We start from the raw sequence: 17,557 nt of genomic DNA on the forward strand, positions 1-17,557 counted from the left end.
CAGCAGTGCTGGGGCTCGTTAGAAGCATAAATGCTTCTAAGGTGATATGAGAAAATGCTATGATCCCACCATGTGGTTGGGTGCTGGGGAGGGAGGGGAAAATATCTATATATCTAAATATATCAATATTTATCTGTATCTCAAAGGAAATATAATGAAATGTTAACAGGAGTTATCCTAGAAGTGAGATTATAAATAGAATTTTCTTTTTAATACTGTTGTATGTTTTCCAAATTTTCTACCCAAACAAAAATTCTCTGGATTATTTTTATGAAGTGTTATTTTTAGAAGTAGTATTTAAAATGAGATGTAATGATTAGATGTTTTAATTTTTACAAGGAGACCCTGACCAAACTTGGACTTTGCTGTTTAGCCAAAACCTGTAGCTTCGACTGCCCGCCGGATTTAAAAGGAAACCTAATTTCAGCATATGTTTAATGTACCCAGCAAATGGCAACATTTGAGGTGAAAAAATATTAAAACATACTTTTGTTTACTTAAAGCATGGGATGGATAAATATTAATTTAAGAGTTCATCCTTATTTCTGTCTCAAGAGTGGGATAATTTATCAGTTTGATTATTTGCAAAGTAGAATTTTAGATAAAAATTTTACCATAAAGCCATTCCTTAATAGTCAAATCATAAAATATATAAATACCTCCATGAAAGGCAACTTTTATCTGTTTTTTAATCAAAAGTGGGAAGGGGGTGGTTTCTCAAATTGTAGGTACTTTAACAAACCATAAGTAACTTCGTCTTTAATTAATACAATCATACTTATGGGACGCTGATTATTTTTAATTATTCAGAACCTCCAAAATAAATATTTATATTTTTCTAGTAGTTAAATGTGTAAGAATGTTTTTTCTTTCTAACGCTGGCATGTTAAAGATCTAATGTTATGTGCTCGTTATATAAATTATCCAAAAAAAAAAGGCTCCAAAATATGTAAACATGAGTAAACCAGACCTGCTCCCAGAGCTGAGACAGAACAGCACTCTCTCCCGTGTAGGTACCAGCAGTTAGTCACTAGCTCTATCAGTTCTTCCCCTTAAGTACTGACAGATCCTGTCGCCCCATCCCCAGCAGTGGACGGGACTCCTACCGTCCCCTCCCTGGATGAACGAATGCCACCCGGAAGGATGGGAAAGGACGCAGTACAGCCCAGGCGGCCCGGCTCGGGGAGCGTCACCCCTGGCCTGCCCATCCTGCCGCTTCTCCGCCGTTGCCCCAACCGCGCCCAGCCACGCAGACCCCACGACACCGTCTGAAGGCTTTGGGTTTCATCAAAGCTCTTCCTTCAGGACTCGGCTCAAATGCTTGCCTCCAAGAAGCCACTTCTGATGCTTCCCAGGAGCCTGAGCCAGGGCCTTCCCCGCCTCCTGTCACCCTGCACCTTTTCCACAGCCCCAATAAACAGCGCTCACTGGACTCAGTTCCGGGGTTGATTCCTATTTGTTACCCTAGAGCCTAGCCCAGGGCCTGGACCGTAATAAGCTCGTCAATAAATGTTCCATGGACGAGTTCCAGTGCGACCTGCAGATCCCCTCTACAAAGTGTACCTTCACGTGCCATGTGATTGGGTTTAAAAAAGTTTCGTTGGTCACAGCAGTCTGATACCATAGAAATGTTTGTTGCCAACGTTATAAATGTGACCTCACTGTAACTATCGACTCTATACCTGTTCCCTTTTACTGCAAGGTTTCACTTATTATTAAGAAAAGTGTTCGTCAACATTCATTATTCTGACATTTGCAAAATCAACGCCAACTAATCGCCATTGGAATCACAGAAGGAGGGCGTTTTCATTACATATTTAGAGCTTTTTTTTTTTTTTTTTTGGTGGTACGCGGGCCTCTCACTGTTGTGGCCTCTCCCGTTGCGGAGCACAGGCTCCGGACGCGCAGGCTCAGCGGCCATGGCTCACGGACCCAGCCGCTCCGCAGCATATGGGATCTTCCCGGACCGGGGCACGAACCCATGTCCCCTGCATCGGCAGGCGGACTCTCAACCACTGCGCCACCAGGGAAGCCCTGTTTGTAGATTTTTTGACGATAGGCCCCCTATTTCTGTCTTGCAGGCTGGAAGGCCTTTTTCAGTCTTTCATTTCAGTGGCCTTTATTTTTTTATTTCATATAAGAATATTTAAAAGCTCTAGGGCTCCCCTGGTGGTGCAGTGGTTGAGAGTCCGCCTGCTGATGCAGGGGACACGGGTTCGTGCCCCGGTCCGGGAAGATTCCACATGCCACAGAGCGGCTGGGCCCATGGGCCATGGCCGCTGAGCCTGCGTGTACGCTGCGCTCCGCAACGGGAGAGGCCACAACAGTGACAGGCCTGCGTACCAAAAAAAAAAAAAAAAAATCTACAAACAATAAATGCTGGAGAGGGTGTGGAGAAAAGGGAACCCTCTTGCACTGTTGGTGGGAATGTAAATTGATACAACCACTATGGAGAACAGTATGGAGGTTCCTTAAAAAACTACAAACAGAACTACCACACAACCCAGCAATCCCACTACTGGGCCTATACCCTGAGAAAACCATAATTCAAAAAGAGTCATGTACCACAATGTTCACTGCAGCACTGTTTACAATAGCCAGGACATGGAAGCAACCTAACTGTCCATCAACAGATGAATGCTTAAAGAAGGTGTGGCAGATATATACAATGGAATATTACTCAGCCATAAAAAGAAACGAAATTGAGTTATTTGTAGTGAGGTGGATGGACCTAGAGTCTGTCATACAGAGTGAAGTAAGTCAGAAAGAGAAAGACAAATACCGTATGCTAACACATATATATGGAATCTAAAAAAAAAAAAAGGTTCTGAAGAACCTAGTGGCAGGACAGGAATAAAGACTCAGACACAGAGAATGCACTTGAGGACACGGGGAGGGGGAAGGGTAAGCTGGGATGAAGTGAGAGAGTGGCATGGACATATATACACTACCAAATGTAAAACAGATAGCTAGTGGGAAGCAGCCACATAGCCCAGAGAGATCAGCTCGGTGCTTTGTGACCACCTAGAAGGGTGGGATAGGGAGGGCGGGAGGGAGGTGCAAGAGGGAGGGGATATGGGGATATATGTGTACGTATAGCTGATTCATTTTGTATACAGCAGCAACTAACACAACATTGTAAAGCATTATACTCCAATAAAGATGTTAAAAAAAAAGAAATAGGGGGCCTGACCGGAGTGTCAGGGCAATGCTGGCCTCACAGAATGAGTTAGGAATTCTCTCCTCTCCACTTTTAAGGAAAGTCTGAGTAGGATTGGTATTAGTTCTTTAGACGTTTGATAGAATTCACCAGTGAAGCCATCGGGTTTTGGGCTTTGTCGGGAGACCTTAAGTTACCGGTTCGGTGGGGAGGGGCTTCAGGTGTGGAGCTCTGCCTGGAGGCAGCCCTGGGACCTCGCAGACCAGGATCCCCAGGGTGTGAGCTGAGGACCCCTGCACCTGATCCGGGGGGCAGGGCAGCAGCTTCCACGAGGGCCTGCCACAGAGGAGGCGGCCCCAGGGCAGCCAGGCCACCCTGGGCCTGGGGAGAAAGCAGTGTGCTTGAAGCTCTGCTGCCCAGCAAGTGGGAAGGGATAAAAAGGTGGGCACTGCGTGCGGTGCTGCTGCCTAGCTGGTCTCCATGCTTTTCAAGACAGCCTCCCGATACTGACAGTCTATTTTGATCCAGCCAACAGAGAGGTTTAAAAATAAAGTTAGAGCTCATTTAAACTGCCAAATGCTTAATAATGAATATCATTACTGACTATATTGATATCTAAAGCCAGGATTTTTCAATCTATCCATCCAGTGTGGTGAGAAGTACACCAATGCTTTCTTCATTGAGCTTTATCCACGTGGTAAAAATACTGACAATTAAAACACGTTATTTTCTAAAATCGGTGCTGTTAGCCAGTGTGTTCTCGTCTGTAATCCCAGTGCTATGATGTGGGGGCAAGATTCTTCCACCCTAGAAGGCACTGTACAGGCAGGCCTCATTTCATTGCATTTCACTTGACTGTGCTTCACGGATGCTGCTCTTTTTGTTCCTTACACATTGAAGGTCGTGGCAAGGCTATAGGCATCATTTTTCCAACGGCGTTTGCTCACTTCATGTCTGCATCACATTTTGGTAATTCTTGCAATATTTCAAGCTTTTCATTATTATTATAGTCACAGTTATCTGTGATCAGTGGTCTTTGGTGTCACTACTACGACTCACTGAAGGCTCTGATGATGGTTAGCATTTTTTATCAATAAAGTATTTTTAAATTGAGGCTTTTTGAGACATAATGCTATTACACACTCAACAGACTACAGTATAGTGTAAACATAACTTTTATGTGCACCGGGAGACGGAAAAGTTCCTGTGACTTGCGTTATCAAGATGGTCTGGAACCAAACCTGCAACATCTCTGAGGCCTGCCTGTACAACCTACATCCATGGAGCCGGGCGGTCATTATCAATGGCTGCTGACATCACGGAAGGAAACAAGCAGACGCCTATACCCACCACCACCACTGATGAAATGCTCTACGAAACAAAACAGGCAAACTAACAAAACAACAACAGACTCTGATCAAGGCGGGAAATACAGAACAAAGGGGAACTCAGTAAAGGACACCATGTGCATGCAACCAGCAAAAATCCAGACTGGGGACACCCTCCAGGACCAGTAACCTGGGTTTTCTACAGAGAGATTACAAGGAAAAAGAGACAGGGGAGACCTCTAGATATGGAAAGACTCATCACGAGACTGAACCACCAATTACAATGTAGGGAGCTAGCCTGGGTCCAGATTCGAACAACTGTACTGTCAAGAAATTTTTAATGAGACAATCAGAAATTTGAAGTGACCAGGTGATGATATTCAGGAATTATTGTCAATTTTAAAAGATATGATAATTGGCATTGTGGTCATGTGAGAGAAAAAAAGAGGATCTTTAATATATTTACAGGTGAAATAATATGTTGTCGGTTGTTAGCTTCAAATTGATCTCAGAGTGGGTGGGGGAGAGATGAAACAAGATTTATAAATGAACTGTTGAAGCTAACCTGGGGGACCAGGTCATTAGATTATTCTGTCCATTTTTATGTTCGAATTTTTCCATAAGAAAAAGTTGCAAATCAAAGCCAGGAGAAGGCACTAGAGGGACAGGTCCCACCTGAACAACGGCCCTCACGTGCCTGGATTCTGAGCTTTGTGACGTGCAAATTGCAAAGTTTCTTTTTCCCCAGCAAAAGGAATTGTTAATGCTTTCAGAAATGCCTTAAGATCATTTCCAAAGAGTTTGAATACTGTTTTAAAATATACTGGGGCCTTTAATAAAATAGCATTTCACATGTGCCCTTCCCAAGCAGTTTGTCCAGTTTTGACATCTACTGCTAACAAAATGGAAAAGCTCCATTTTCTTCTGAAAATAATTTTTGGAGTTAGTTGGGGTGATTTGCAAACAATCACACAGTATGCTTATTTAAGAGGAGAAGCCAAAGGCATTTTTGAATGAGATTTCAGAACAGTGCATTTCCTGGACCAAAACACGTGCTTCGGCCTGTGAGGGGGCCGGCACGGTCCCCGACACCTGCGCTCGCACTGTAGCAACGATGGGCCCATCGTTGGGAGCACTCCCATCTCCTGTAAGCGACCCCGCCCCCGCCCTGCTCAGAGCTGAACAGAGGCCCCCACTAGGGGTGACAACACACCCCATGGGAGGCATGGCTTCTGCATGCACCACAGGAAGGAGCACATGATAACGAAGGGTAACGGAAAACGAGCAGAAACATTGGCCCAGGCTTACTGCACCGACAGCTCGTATCCCACTTCTCTCCGGAGCACGCTCACTTTCTCACTCTGCAAAACACCTCTGGCACCAATTCTCTTCTTTTGAACTTGTTCAGCACCTCCCTGCCCGCCCCGTCCGCTGGTGATCCGTCCTTCGGCACTGACAGACATCCCCCAACACAGCCCTCGAGTCTGTCCTCCCAGCTGCACCCTGGCCCCGGCCCTCGGCCTTCCCGTCGGCACAGTGGACCCGCATCCCTGCCCCGGCCAGCCGGCTCCTCCCCGTGTGCTCTTCTTCCTTCTCAGTCAGCCCCTTTCCTCCATCCTTTCCCCCTTTCTCTACTGTATAACCTACACTGAAAATAAAATTTAAAAAAAGATGAGAACCCCTCTGGAGGCTCCGCCACCCTGGAATCCTCACCTCCCTCCTCTGCTCCGAGGGTGCCGAGTCCACCACCCTCAGGACTTTTAAACTTTCTGCTCCTTCTATCTGGGAAGCTCCTCCCCTTGACCCCTGGGTCTCAGATGTCACCCCCCAGAGAAGTGCTCCGTTGCAGGCTCTGTCATGTGCTGCCCAGATCCCCTTCAGGACTGGGACTGATTCTGGCTGTGGGGAGATGGCCCTTGGCCGGCAGCGCTCCTCAGGAATCGCTCTGGCTAAGACCCCGGCCCCCAGATGCTGCCCCCAATCCAGGCAGCTCCAAGGACCGTCCCAGCCCAGAGGTCTCGGCGGGGGCAGTGGAGGCTCCGGGCCAGCCTCTCCCTTCCATACGGGGCCCGGGCGGCTCTCATCAGCACCCGCACTCGCTCTCAGAGTCAGCTTCCCAGAACACCCAAACCCTGACCTCCATCCAAGAGGTCACCCGATCCCTCATCACCTCACCTTGCTACATTCCTCCATGTAGCTTCTAGCATTGATATTTGTGTTAACTTCTCATCGTCTGCTTCCTATCACTAGAACCTAAGTTCCAGCAGAGCCAGGGGCTGGTCTTGTTTATCTTTGCGTCTCCAGAGCCCACACCGGGGCCTGGCCCAGAAGACAGAGTTGTCAGAGGAACAGACGAAGTGACTCACAGCCTCTGTGCCTCTTACCCGCTTGTTTAGGATTACAGATAACGTACACACAGGGTTTACACAGCACCCTTTCTGAAGGTGTAATGATCAGATCACTATGTTCAACCTTAAGTCTTCCTTCAGAAAACAATATGAAAACTGAAGAAAATGCAGAAAAAGGTCACTACAGGTCTAAAGGACTGCAGCCATGAACAAAAGCAAGGAGAGCTTAAAACCTGATACAGTCTGGCAAATGATGGGCCTACTGTGTGTAAACTGTCATTTACAGATAAACTAAAAACAAAAGGGGGACTGAAGGTAAGGAAGCTGAAAGGCTGTGTGGCAGGGGAATCTGCAGGCCCTGGGAGGGAGTCTCCACCCCGCCTGGGGGTCAGCACCTTCCTGTGTGGAGGGAAAAGCACCCCGCGTCACCAGAGCCTGCTGTTCAGGATCGCGGTACACTGGGCCTTACTCACAGGAGACGTGGTTTCTGGTTTGGACACTGGTGCTTTAAAGGTAGAAGCGTTTTGGAAAACCGCTCCTTTCTTTTCTGCAGCCGCCCCCATGGACGAACATTCTAAGTAATCCGGTGGGGGGATGACGACGCTGCTTTTCTCAGATAAGTTCATCGTGCTCACGCTCCGTACTGATACTGAGCTAGCGAACAAGAACCAGAGGATACAAGTTAGATGAGACCTGGCCCCTGCACCCCAAACATCCCCAATCTCCTATGGCCAGAACTGCGGTGGATTAATAATCTAATACGGTGAGGGAGGAGGAGATTACCCCCCCAACACACACACACACTGTATATGACACTGCAGTGTTTCTGCTGACTTATAAATGTACACTCAAATCCTTTAAAAGACATGACAAAAGAAAAGGAGAGGAACACTGGCTCAATTAGGGGCTGGCTCTTAATTCAAGGAGTTCAATAAGAAAATACAGCAAATGCCTTAAGCAAAAGCATCGAGCACTGCGGACTAAAGAGTCTCAGCATTTCAACATCCTAAAGATATTTAGGGCTTCCCTGGTGGCGCAGTGGTTGGGAGTCCGCCTGCCGATGCGGGGGACATGGGTTCATGCCCCGGTCCGGGAAGATCCCACATGCCACAGAGCGGCTGGGCCCGTGAGCCATGGCCGCTGAGCCTGCGCGTCCGGAGCCTGTGCTCCGCAACGGGAGAGGCCACAGCAGTGAGAGACCCGTGTACCGCCAAAAAAAAAAAAAAACAACATATATATATATATATATATATATATATATTTAGTTTCAGTCCTTGGCCACTGGCAGCTGAGCTATTCTGCAAGGGACAGAAACACACAGATGGCTCGGAGCAAGTATAATGGAAGGACTTGGGGGGGGCATCAGGTGCGGCATCCGCGGTCCGCTGGGGACAGCGGGATGGGTCAGGACGGTTGCTCTGACATGGGAAACACTGTGGCCAAGACGATGCCACGTTCAGTTTGGACATGTTTCTGAGGACCCACACCACATACAAACATTCACGTCTTTCTTGGCTGGGAGAGACCTGCCTGGGTTAGTCTAGTCTTGGGTCCACCACTTCCAGCTGCCTGAGCAAGTTATTACACCTTTCCGTGCCCCCATCTTCTCAATTTTCAAGCAGGGACCTATCTCACAAGGTTGTATGACGATTCAATGACCTGGTCAGTGTAAGGCACTTTGGACAGTTCCTAAGTGATGGTGATAATGATCATTATCTGGATGGGATACAGACGTGAGGGGGCGGTGTTGGCACAGAGGTGCTGAGTGAAGCCCGTTGATGTAATTCAAGCTTAGGGGGCAGACACGGTGGCCCAGGAAGCACCGAAAAGGAAAAAGGGACTGAGGGCAGATCCCGAGGACACCTATGTCTAAGCACAAGGCAGAGGAGAGATCTGAAAGGGTACTGAAGATGGATGGGTGGTGAGGTGGAGGGAAAATAAAGAGTGCAAGGTCAAGAGAACATTCCAGATAAAGTGTTCATCAGTGTTAAAGGCTGCCGAGTAAGACCAAGACAGAGCACAAGGGCCTTGGATTCAGCTGCGGTAGGAGGTGGGGAGAGTGCTTCTGAGGCTAAAGGGGGGTTCTGGGGCGCGTCTCTTTCCAGCAGATGGTCAGTGAAGCGTGTGGGCAACAGAAGTCAGGAAGGAAGCAATCACGGAGCAGCAATCCCCCGCAACCCCCCCCTACTCCACACCATCTGCGGCTTCCCCGTGGGCTCTGCTACACATCCAGATTAATTCTGACACGCCTGAGAACACGAGGTCGAGGTGCGTTTTCTGCCCCTGGGCCATCTGAGCCACAGGCAGGTCCTACCTTGGTCCGGGCAGGCTCACGGTCTCCTTCTCGTTTTCCTCCAGCAACTTTGTGTATGACGACGGGAACCAACCCCTCCTGCAGGTGAAGAGTGGGGAGAAAAAGACCTTGCTGGGATGCTCCCAGCAGACAAGCAAAGCATAAACACATCCAGGAACGCTCGGTCACAGCGCAGGGGCCGGAACAGCTCGGTCACGGCGCAGGGGCCGGAACGGCTCGGTCACGGCGCAGGGGCCGGCCGGGCCACTCTCATCGCAGTCTCTCATATACAGAATTACTCTTATTTGGATTCCCTTTTTGTCTTTGGTTTCCATATTGGTTTTACTTAATACCTGAATAATCTACACAGAAACTTGATTTAACCTACTTCCTGTAAAGCTTATGCACGTCCAGTTGAAATGATGACACTGGCATTTAAACCATTCACATGCTAAATCTTAACAAAGTATATCTTGAGAAATCTGAAGTCACGTGAAAAAAACATTTAAAACTACTTTCAGAAGCGACTCCTACATATTTACGCATCAAATTCATCCATATACGCACACACACACAGAGAACAGTTGGGGAATGACTGGGAATAGAACAACTGCAGTTAACTGTAACTGTCACTAAACTATGAACCTAACTGTGGTGAAAATGCTCATCTGCCCACAAGGAAGACCTGCTACGAGGAGAGACAGCAGCCCTCTCGGCGTGGGACCACTGGACCCCCTCCCGAGACCTACACTTTGGTGTCCTCATGCTCTCCATACAGCCAGCCGTCCTTCTCCTCGGAGATGAGCAGCGTGATGACATCTCCCTGCGCGAAGCTAAGTAAGGTCTGGTTCGCGCCGGCCGTGTGCGGAAAGATGGTTTTCACTTTCTGCTTTTTTACCCTGTTCAGTCCAGTGGCAACAGAAACCGATCGCTGTAAACTGGGGTCATCTGAAGAACCTGTCAGAAATGAACCGAGCAGTGATGGCTTTTCAAGGAAGGATGATCAGGCAAGTTCAAAGGAGCCAAGCCCAGGAAACCACCCGCCCCCATCTCTCCAGCACACTCATTCCACTGAGACACCAATCGGATTATACTTCCACACCTCCACCCATGTCTGGATGGACAGGGACAGCAAGGGACAGCAGCAGAGCCATGGCCCGAGGCCTCTCAGAGGAGGATCCCTGTGGCTAAAGGCTCTTTTCCAGACCGAGAGGATAAAGTAGTGTAGCCAAGCTTCATCTGCACTGATTCAATCAGGACGGCTCTTAAAGAGGCAAAGTTCTCCACCACCAAGTGGCCCACTGCTTTCCTTGCCGCACTCCCCCAGAACAAATCACAAGGCCTGTGCCACAAAAAAGAGAAACTGGAAATGTAGACGTTCTTGCTGCCACGGCTGCTCACCTGCGCGCGTGGCAGGGATGTAGTGAGGGTGAGTCACGTGTATTGACCCCTCCCCCTAGATGCCCGTGGCAGAAGCTGGAACCAGATGGAACCAGATGCGGGCGGCCTGGCTCCACAGCCTAACGCTGCACTCCGTCATGTCTCAGCTCAACGCAGGCTGATATCTACCGGCACTACCCGCCGCCACCCCAAAATTGGAATGGAAAGTTTTTTTTCCATATTTTTTTTCCACTCAAATTTTGCTAGCCCACTATTTACTATAAAATAATGCAAAATCTCTTTCTGCGTCATTCTCGCAAATTCTTAATAAGTACAATGTAAACTTTGCTATCTCTTCAACATGCCGCATAGTCTAATTACCTCGGCTGTATTGAATTCAATGACTTTCATTTAGCTTTTACCAATAAGAACCAAAGAATCATTTGAATGATTGGGCGGCACACAGCACTGTATATTTTATCTTTATATTAAATATAACTTATAGTTCTTCAAAGGCAAATGGCTACAGAGTATCATCTTTCCAGCTGACATTCTGAAAATTCCATCTCTTCCCCAAGAGCTGCACGCGCTAGACAGCCCGTGGGCTCTCGCGAGCAACACACTGTGTGACTGCCACGACTTCACACCCAAGGGGCCCGTGAGTCCCCCCCAAAAGAGACGGGTCTGGCGCCACGACAGTCTCGAGGTCCTGGGTGCCAAAGACTCTGTGTAGGCAGAATGGAGCCTAACCAAAGCCACCTGAAATGCCTGCAAACAATAACTGGTCCCAGTCTACTGAAATAGAGTCAACCGGGTTAAGAAATGTAAGCAGTTAGAACCTAAGCCCCCAGAAACCATGAAGTGCTCTGTTAGAGACGATGAAAACACTGATTATAATTTAAACGAGGCTTACTGGTAAGACTGATAACCATTAATTTTGTCATGTGAACTTCTACAGTTTCATTGAAAAAAAGAGAAATTTTAGTCCAATTGCCACCAATACGTAACACAGCATGAGGCTCTGTAAGTTATATCCCATTTCTTTTAAAATATAACACCTTTCAATAGGAATGTTCACTGTATGTAAACATCAATCTGTATATAGAATTGGCATGTATCAAAGCAACGTGTCTTATGGTTTCAGAATAAACCTAGACCCCATCACAAGGTGTGAGTTCCTCCAAGCCAGTGTGGAGGGGGTGCTACCATACATGTGTATTTACCTCTATCTCAAGGCACACTTATCCTAAATATTTAAAAACTTTTAAAGGTACTTTAAAAGAAATCCAACTAAGTATCTTACCTGTTGAATTATTTTTTCTTTCTGAATTCTGTGCGACTGTGGCTGGGTTATTAAACATATCAATCAAAGGGCTGGTTAACGCTCTGACTGAAGGAGCCGAGGGGATCTTTGGTGAATATTTAGAAAGGGTGTCATAATCTCGCCCAACCTGTGAAAAATTCGTTATTAGTTTAACATTAGTGTGACACAGCAATGGCATTAGACAGATCCCCGGACTGTTTTGCATCACATGCTTTAAATTCCATTTTCCCCCCAAATTTTTTGTAGGGCAATGCCCCTTTTTGAATTATTTCAAGAACACCATGTCCTTTTTTCCATTTTTGTCTTTTTTTTTTTTAAAGCAGTTACTCCCCATTTTCCCCACCCCTTGAGAAGCACTCATCTCCTTCCTGTCTACATGGATTTTTAGGCTCCCTTTTAAGTGCTGCTTGGCTAAAGTCATCTACATTTAAAATTATTTTTCCACAGAATTTTGAGTGCATTACTCCATTACTTTCTAACATCTTGTTTTCCAGTATCAGTGGGATTCTCTTTCCTTTGTGAGTAATCTATTTTTGCCCTCCCTGAAAGTTTTCAGAATCCTCTCTTTATCGCTAGCATTCTGCCGTCTGTTGAGGTTCTGGTCTTTTCCATTCAGCCAGGATCACCCTGCCTGCTGTGTTAAAGGCCAGGCTACCGTGGTCATCTCTGCTGGACCTCGGTTAGAGCAGGGTGGGGGTAGAAGTGGTGGGAAACAACAGTGTGTACCCACGGGCTAGCCGTGGCCTAAGAGAGGGAGAGGGTCGATGTCCGGTGTCCGCGCTGCTGGAAGGATGGAGTCGCCATTTACTGGATGGGAAAGACTGAGGAGAAGCAGGGTTAGAGTGAGAGAGCCTCAGGTATGTGGTTTTGGACACGCTGAGCGGGAAGATCCCCACTAGACATGCGGGCGGTGAGGCCCCAGGTGGCAGCTGGACGTACCTCCCACGTTTCAACCCAGCTAACATTGATAACCTCTTTAATTTTTTTTTTTTTTTAAATCCTGTTTTTGCACTGTATTTTGGAAGAGTTCTTTGGCTTAATTTCCCAAGCTGATTCATTCTGCTAAGGAGCCCAGCTCTTGTTTTGGGGTGTTTTTGGAGGGGACGAGGGGGAAATGAAAAACTTTAATTTTAGAAAAATTTGGAACAGGTACAAAAGTAGAGAAAACAGCACAATAAATCTCCATGTACCCAACACCTAGCTTCGACAATTACCAATCCACGGACATTCTCGTTTCCTGTATGCCCCATCCATCTTCCTCCACAACTGGATTATTTTGAAGCGAATCTCAGACATACCATTTTAACTAGAAATAATAATCCTTTTAAATTTCCAAGACAGCTGACTCTTCTCTGTGGTTGTAATAGTCTTTCATCTCTTTTCTCCTCTGCCCTGTTGGCTCTGTTGCCCCCTTTACTCGCCATTCCAGTTTTTACTTTGGTGCGTCTTTTTATGACACTGGTTTCCCCCACCTGTTCAGTGACCGCTGGTTGTCTGTCCATCTTTGTACTGGGTGGCAGTCCCCATTCTTTTTACTGTACACGACAGTCTGTGTTTTCCCTGTGCTCCTGATCGCATGCGACGTGGGGAAGAGGCAAGACACACCCCCAGGAGTGGGCCCCACCCTTCGGTCCACACATGCTGTTTCAGTTCACAGACGAAAGCCCGGGCTGCCTGTGATTTAGCACAGGTGGGACAAGCGGAGGGACCAAGCAGCCTGGACAGTCTGAACCAGCTCCCCAGCCGATAACACTCAGGACACCCCAGCTTCTTCCCCGCTTCTTGGATCCACTGGCTCTGAACTGATGGCTCCATACTCTGCAGGAACCTTGCCCTACACATCTTCCCTGGGGCTGACATGTCCTTCTATTTTCATTCTCCACACGCTGACCTTGCCTTTCTCGCTCTGGAGACTCCTTCAGTGTTTCTGGTCCATTGACAGCACCTGCTCTTTATTTTCCCATGCGGTTATGGATCTATTAGGCAGGTTGATGGCTGGTCATTAATATCTTTGCTGTCATTTCAGAGGGCTTTATATGGACAGGGAGGGTGGACTGACACATGTGTTCAAACTACCTGCTGGATTTGAATCTCCTCACGTGTTTGTGAAAAAATAATAGAGCCCATATTCAAAGAACAGTGAACTACGATGCTTGAATTCATTACCTGGAATACTGGGGTGATTATTTTTTTCCTCAGGTGCCTTATGTAGTGATGAATGGCACCAGAGTTTTGCTAATCTGTGTTCTAAGACACTTTACGCTTCCTTCAATGGGAATAAACTTATAAAGTTGGAATCATTACAATTAAAAACAGAATCAGTAAAAAAATCTCCAAAACAAAGATTACAGTGCTAACACAGTGTGAAACATTTTCACATCTAGTTTCAAATCTGAAGGTAAGGGGATAAAAGGAAAGGCAGGCCCTAGAAGTAGTACAGGAGAACCTGTGATTTCCACTAACAAAGAAGGCCTTGGTCTGTCGTGCAAATATGGCTGAAATCTTATTTAGCAAACACACAACCAAAATCTTGAGGAGACAACCATCTCTTACCATGCTTCTTCTCTCGATCATGGGTGAAGGCAGAGGCGTTCCAGACATTGGGGTGGAGATTGGGGTCTTAATTTCTTCGATCATATTCATGATTTTCTCTGGTACTTTGGTGGCATCACCACATGTTTCTTGCCACTTAGGCAGTTTGGAATTGATCAATTCTGCAGACTATAAATTCAAAAGAAACAAAACCAAAGAGAAACGTGTACTGTTGGAAGGACTGACACAAATTACAACTACTACTAATGTATTCCTGGCTTACCACTGGAAGTGTGGGAGCTATGAGTTCAATTCAGTGAGGAGCTTAAGCACCTATGGGGATCTGCTGTGTCTTATTTGCTGAGGATGTAGGCTCCTGTTCTAAAGGAATTTACATCTCCCTCAGGGTGAATAGAGAGTTCAAGACTAATACAAGGATTGTACATGATTCAGAAGAAGTTCAAAAACTAAAAGGGAAGGCGGATCAATCCGTCTTAATCCCCATGTTTCCCCGCGGTCCCAGAACTGCCAATCCCCGCTGTCTTCCTCCCACAAGAAGCACCTTTGACCGAGCGACAGGACCAAGAGTGGACTCTGTTTGTGTGTGTACGTTCGTGTGCACTAAACACTGTCCTACGTACTTCATCCTTGTTAATTCACTGCATCTGCCCCACAATCCTAAAGTAGGTACCATTCTCATCCCCATTTCACAGATGAGGAAACTGAGAACTTTGAGAGGCTAAGTAACTAGTTAACACAGCCTTCCGTGGTAGATCCAGGACCCTGAGGGTTTCAACTACTGGGACCTCAGGGAAACCGGACTGGCGTGTTAGAGGAGTGAATCAGACCTGCCCTGAGAAGTTCCTCTACGGGGACAGAGTGACTAGAAGCAGAGCGTGGTGGGTCTCCAGAGTTGGGGGCAGTGTTGAGGGGAAGCCCCGCCCACAGGCCGGCTGGGGCTCTGGGGCAGGCAGACCATGGGCTTTGCAGAAAAGCTGGATTGCAGAACAGAGACATGCAGAAGGACAGCGACGAGACCCCTTAGCCCCAGAGGCAGAGGCATCTGTCCTGGTTCCCACAGCCTGGCTCTTCCTTCAACTGGACTCCCAGACTCCCCGGAGCCTTTCCGAGAACCCCTTTTTCCAGGGCGGCAATCTAGTTGGAAAAGGGAAGCAGGGGATCTTTTTTGAAACTATTTTCATAACAACCACACTGTTTTTCATCTAGGCTCTGTGTCCATCAGAAGTGGGCTGGGGGAGTTGGTGTAAATCCTAAGCCCCGCCCCTCACACCACCCTGTCCCCTGCCTGTGACGCAGACACACCGCGGACCAACTACTAAGCCTGCTTCATCCAGGACTGGGATCAGGGAAGGCACAAAAACGGTTTCAGAGACTTGAAGAGACTTCTGCTAGGGAAAGGAGGAGATCTGGCTTGCGTCACACTAAAAAACGTAATAGGGACTCAAGGTTAAGTGTAAGAAAGACTGTCAACAACTAGAGCTCTCTGGAAATAGGCCATGTTGCCTCACGACACAGCAAGGACCCCATTGCTGGGGGGGTGGTGTCACCACAGAGAGCTTCAAGGTTGCTTCTGTGCCCCTCCGGCCCACGACCCTGCCCCAATAGGACAGTGTCACCATGGAAACATTAGTACGTATGCACTGGTGACAAAAGCGATCATCTAATGCAGCATATTTTTCTTTCCTGTAACAACCTGAGACCTTAGGTATTTAGATTTGGTAGCTGAATATTCCTTAAAGTTGCAAAAACTTTATGGAATATGTAACCTGTGATATATGCATACATACAAGTCCAAGTTTTCTTTCCCCCTGAAAAGAGGAAGTTGCACTATATTCAAGCTCTTACAAAGCTTCTCATATCACGGAGTGCTCTCTAAATTACTTTATTATGAATAACAATGAATATTTGACTTCAGTCAATGCTAGTTCTGGATGCTTACATAAGCCCAATAGAATTCATAATTTAAAAAAACAAAAAAAAGAGAGGAAAGGAAATTTAACACACAGTTTGTAATGATTCCTGGAAATATAACCTCACAACTGCATGCGCTGAAGGAGAGGGATAAATCCAGTCACGCAGCTGATGCGACCTTGAACAGACACACAACCTGAGGAGGAGTGATAAAGGAGCCCCGACCAGCTGTCCTGAGGCTGTGAATGGGGTCTGTGGCCTGGGATAGAATTTCCAGCAACACCATCTACATGGACCTCCAAGGTGAGCATCTCAGGCCACCCAGGTGGGCTGGACCTGGGGCCTGCTGGGACTCACCCCGTGGTTCTGGGGAAGACACTGATGTTGAAGATGCATCAGAAAGAGTCTGAGAAAAGCTGACTCATGGGTGAGAAAAGGAAAAAAGTGCTATTTCTCAGTTATTCAATAAGTATGAATGTGTTACTAAATTAAACATTATAAACAAGCATTTGACCATTTCACCTACATTTCTAAAAGTTTACACATTCAAGTTGGTCAAAAATTATTTCCTTGGGGAACTTCCCTGGTGGTCCAGTGATTAGGAATCCACCTTCCAATGCAGGGGACGTGGGTTCAATCTCTGGTCAGGGAACTAAAATCCCACATACCATGGGACAACTAAACCCACGCGTTCTAGAGCCCGCGCACTGCGATGAAAGATCCCGCATGCCACAGCTAAGATATCCCGTGTGCCGCAACTAAGACTCAATGCAGCCAGATAAATAAATAAATAACTATTATAAAAAATTTATTTCCTTGGAATCTTCTCCCTGGCAAAATAAGCCTTTCGCTTTATATTTGGGCACGTATGGAAGGTGAAGCATTTCAAGGGCATTTAAATATGAATAAAATTAGTCCTCACAACGCAATTTGCCACCACACCCACCTGTAAGTGATACTGATGAATGTGATTTGCGAAGCTGCAGTGTTTGTCAACTAGGAAGCAGAAGCGCCTTTTCTCTTCAAGTAGAGCTTCTTTGCAACCATCTGCAATAAATTTCTGGATTTCATTCTGGCGAGAAGTGATGGTTTCTACATACTAGGAAAATAAATAGTAATTATACAAGTATGACATGAGGAATCAAATAGCTACACAGCCTGACACTTATCTTCTCCCATCTTTATGCTTGGTTTATTTTGATAATGGAGTAAGTGCTAAATGCAGATAAACATTAGACAAAACGACGTACTTGTAACCTG

General features: G+C 46.7%; 1 protein-coding gene across 1 annotated transcript in view; it reads right to left on the reverse strand.

The window, feature by feature from the left end:
- BAIAP2L1 (BAR/IMD domain containing adaptor protein 2 like 1) overlaps window positions 1–17,557 on the reverse strand; it is a gene marked incomplete at its 5' end in the record, with an annotated part of 86,655 nt that overhangs the window by 7,703 nt on the left and 61,395 nt on the right. Inside the window, 6 exons of the mRNA XM_082671486.1 lie at window positions 7,310–7,490; window positions 9,151–9,228; window positions 9,879–10,086; window positions 11,813–11,960; window positions 14,387–14,554; window positions 17,244–17,396. Of these exons, the coding sequence (XP_082527612.1) occupies window positions 7,310–7,490; window positions 9,151–9,228; window positions 9,879–10,086; window positions 11,813–11,960; window positions 14,387–14,554; window positions 17,244–17,396 (936 nt within the window). The remainder of the gene's footprint in view (window positions 1–7,309; window positions 7,491–9,150; window positions 9,229–9,878; window positions 10,087–11,812; window positions 11,961–14,386; window positions 14,555–17,243; window positions 17,397–17,557) is intronic.

Source organism: Grampus griseus (assembly GCF_964374135.1).
Source record: "Grampus griseus genome assembly, chromosome: 14".
Taxonomy (NCBI): Eukaryota; Metazoa; Chordata; class Mammalia; order Artiodactyla; family Delphinidae; genus Grampus; species Grampus griseus.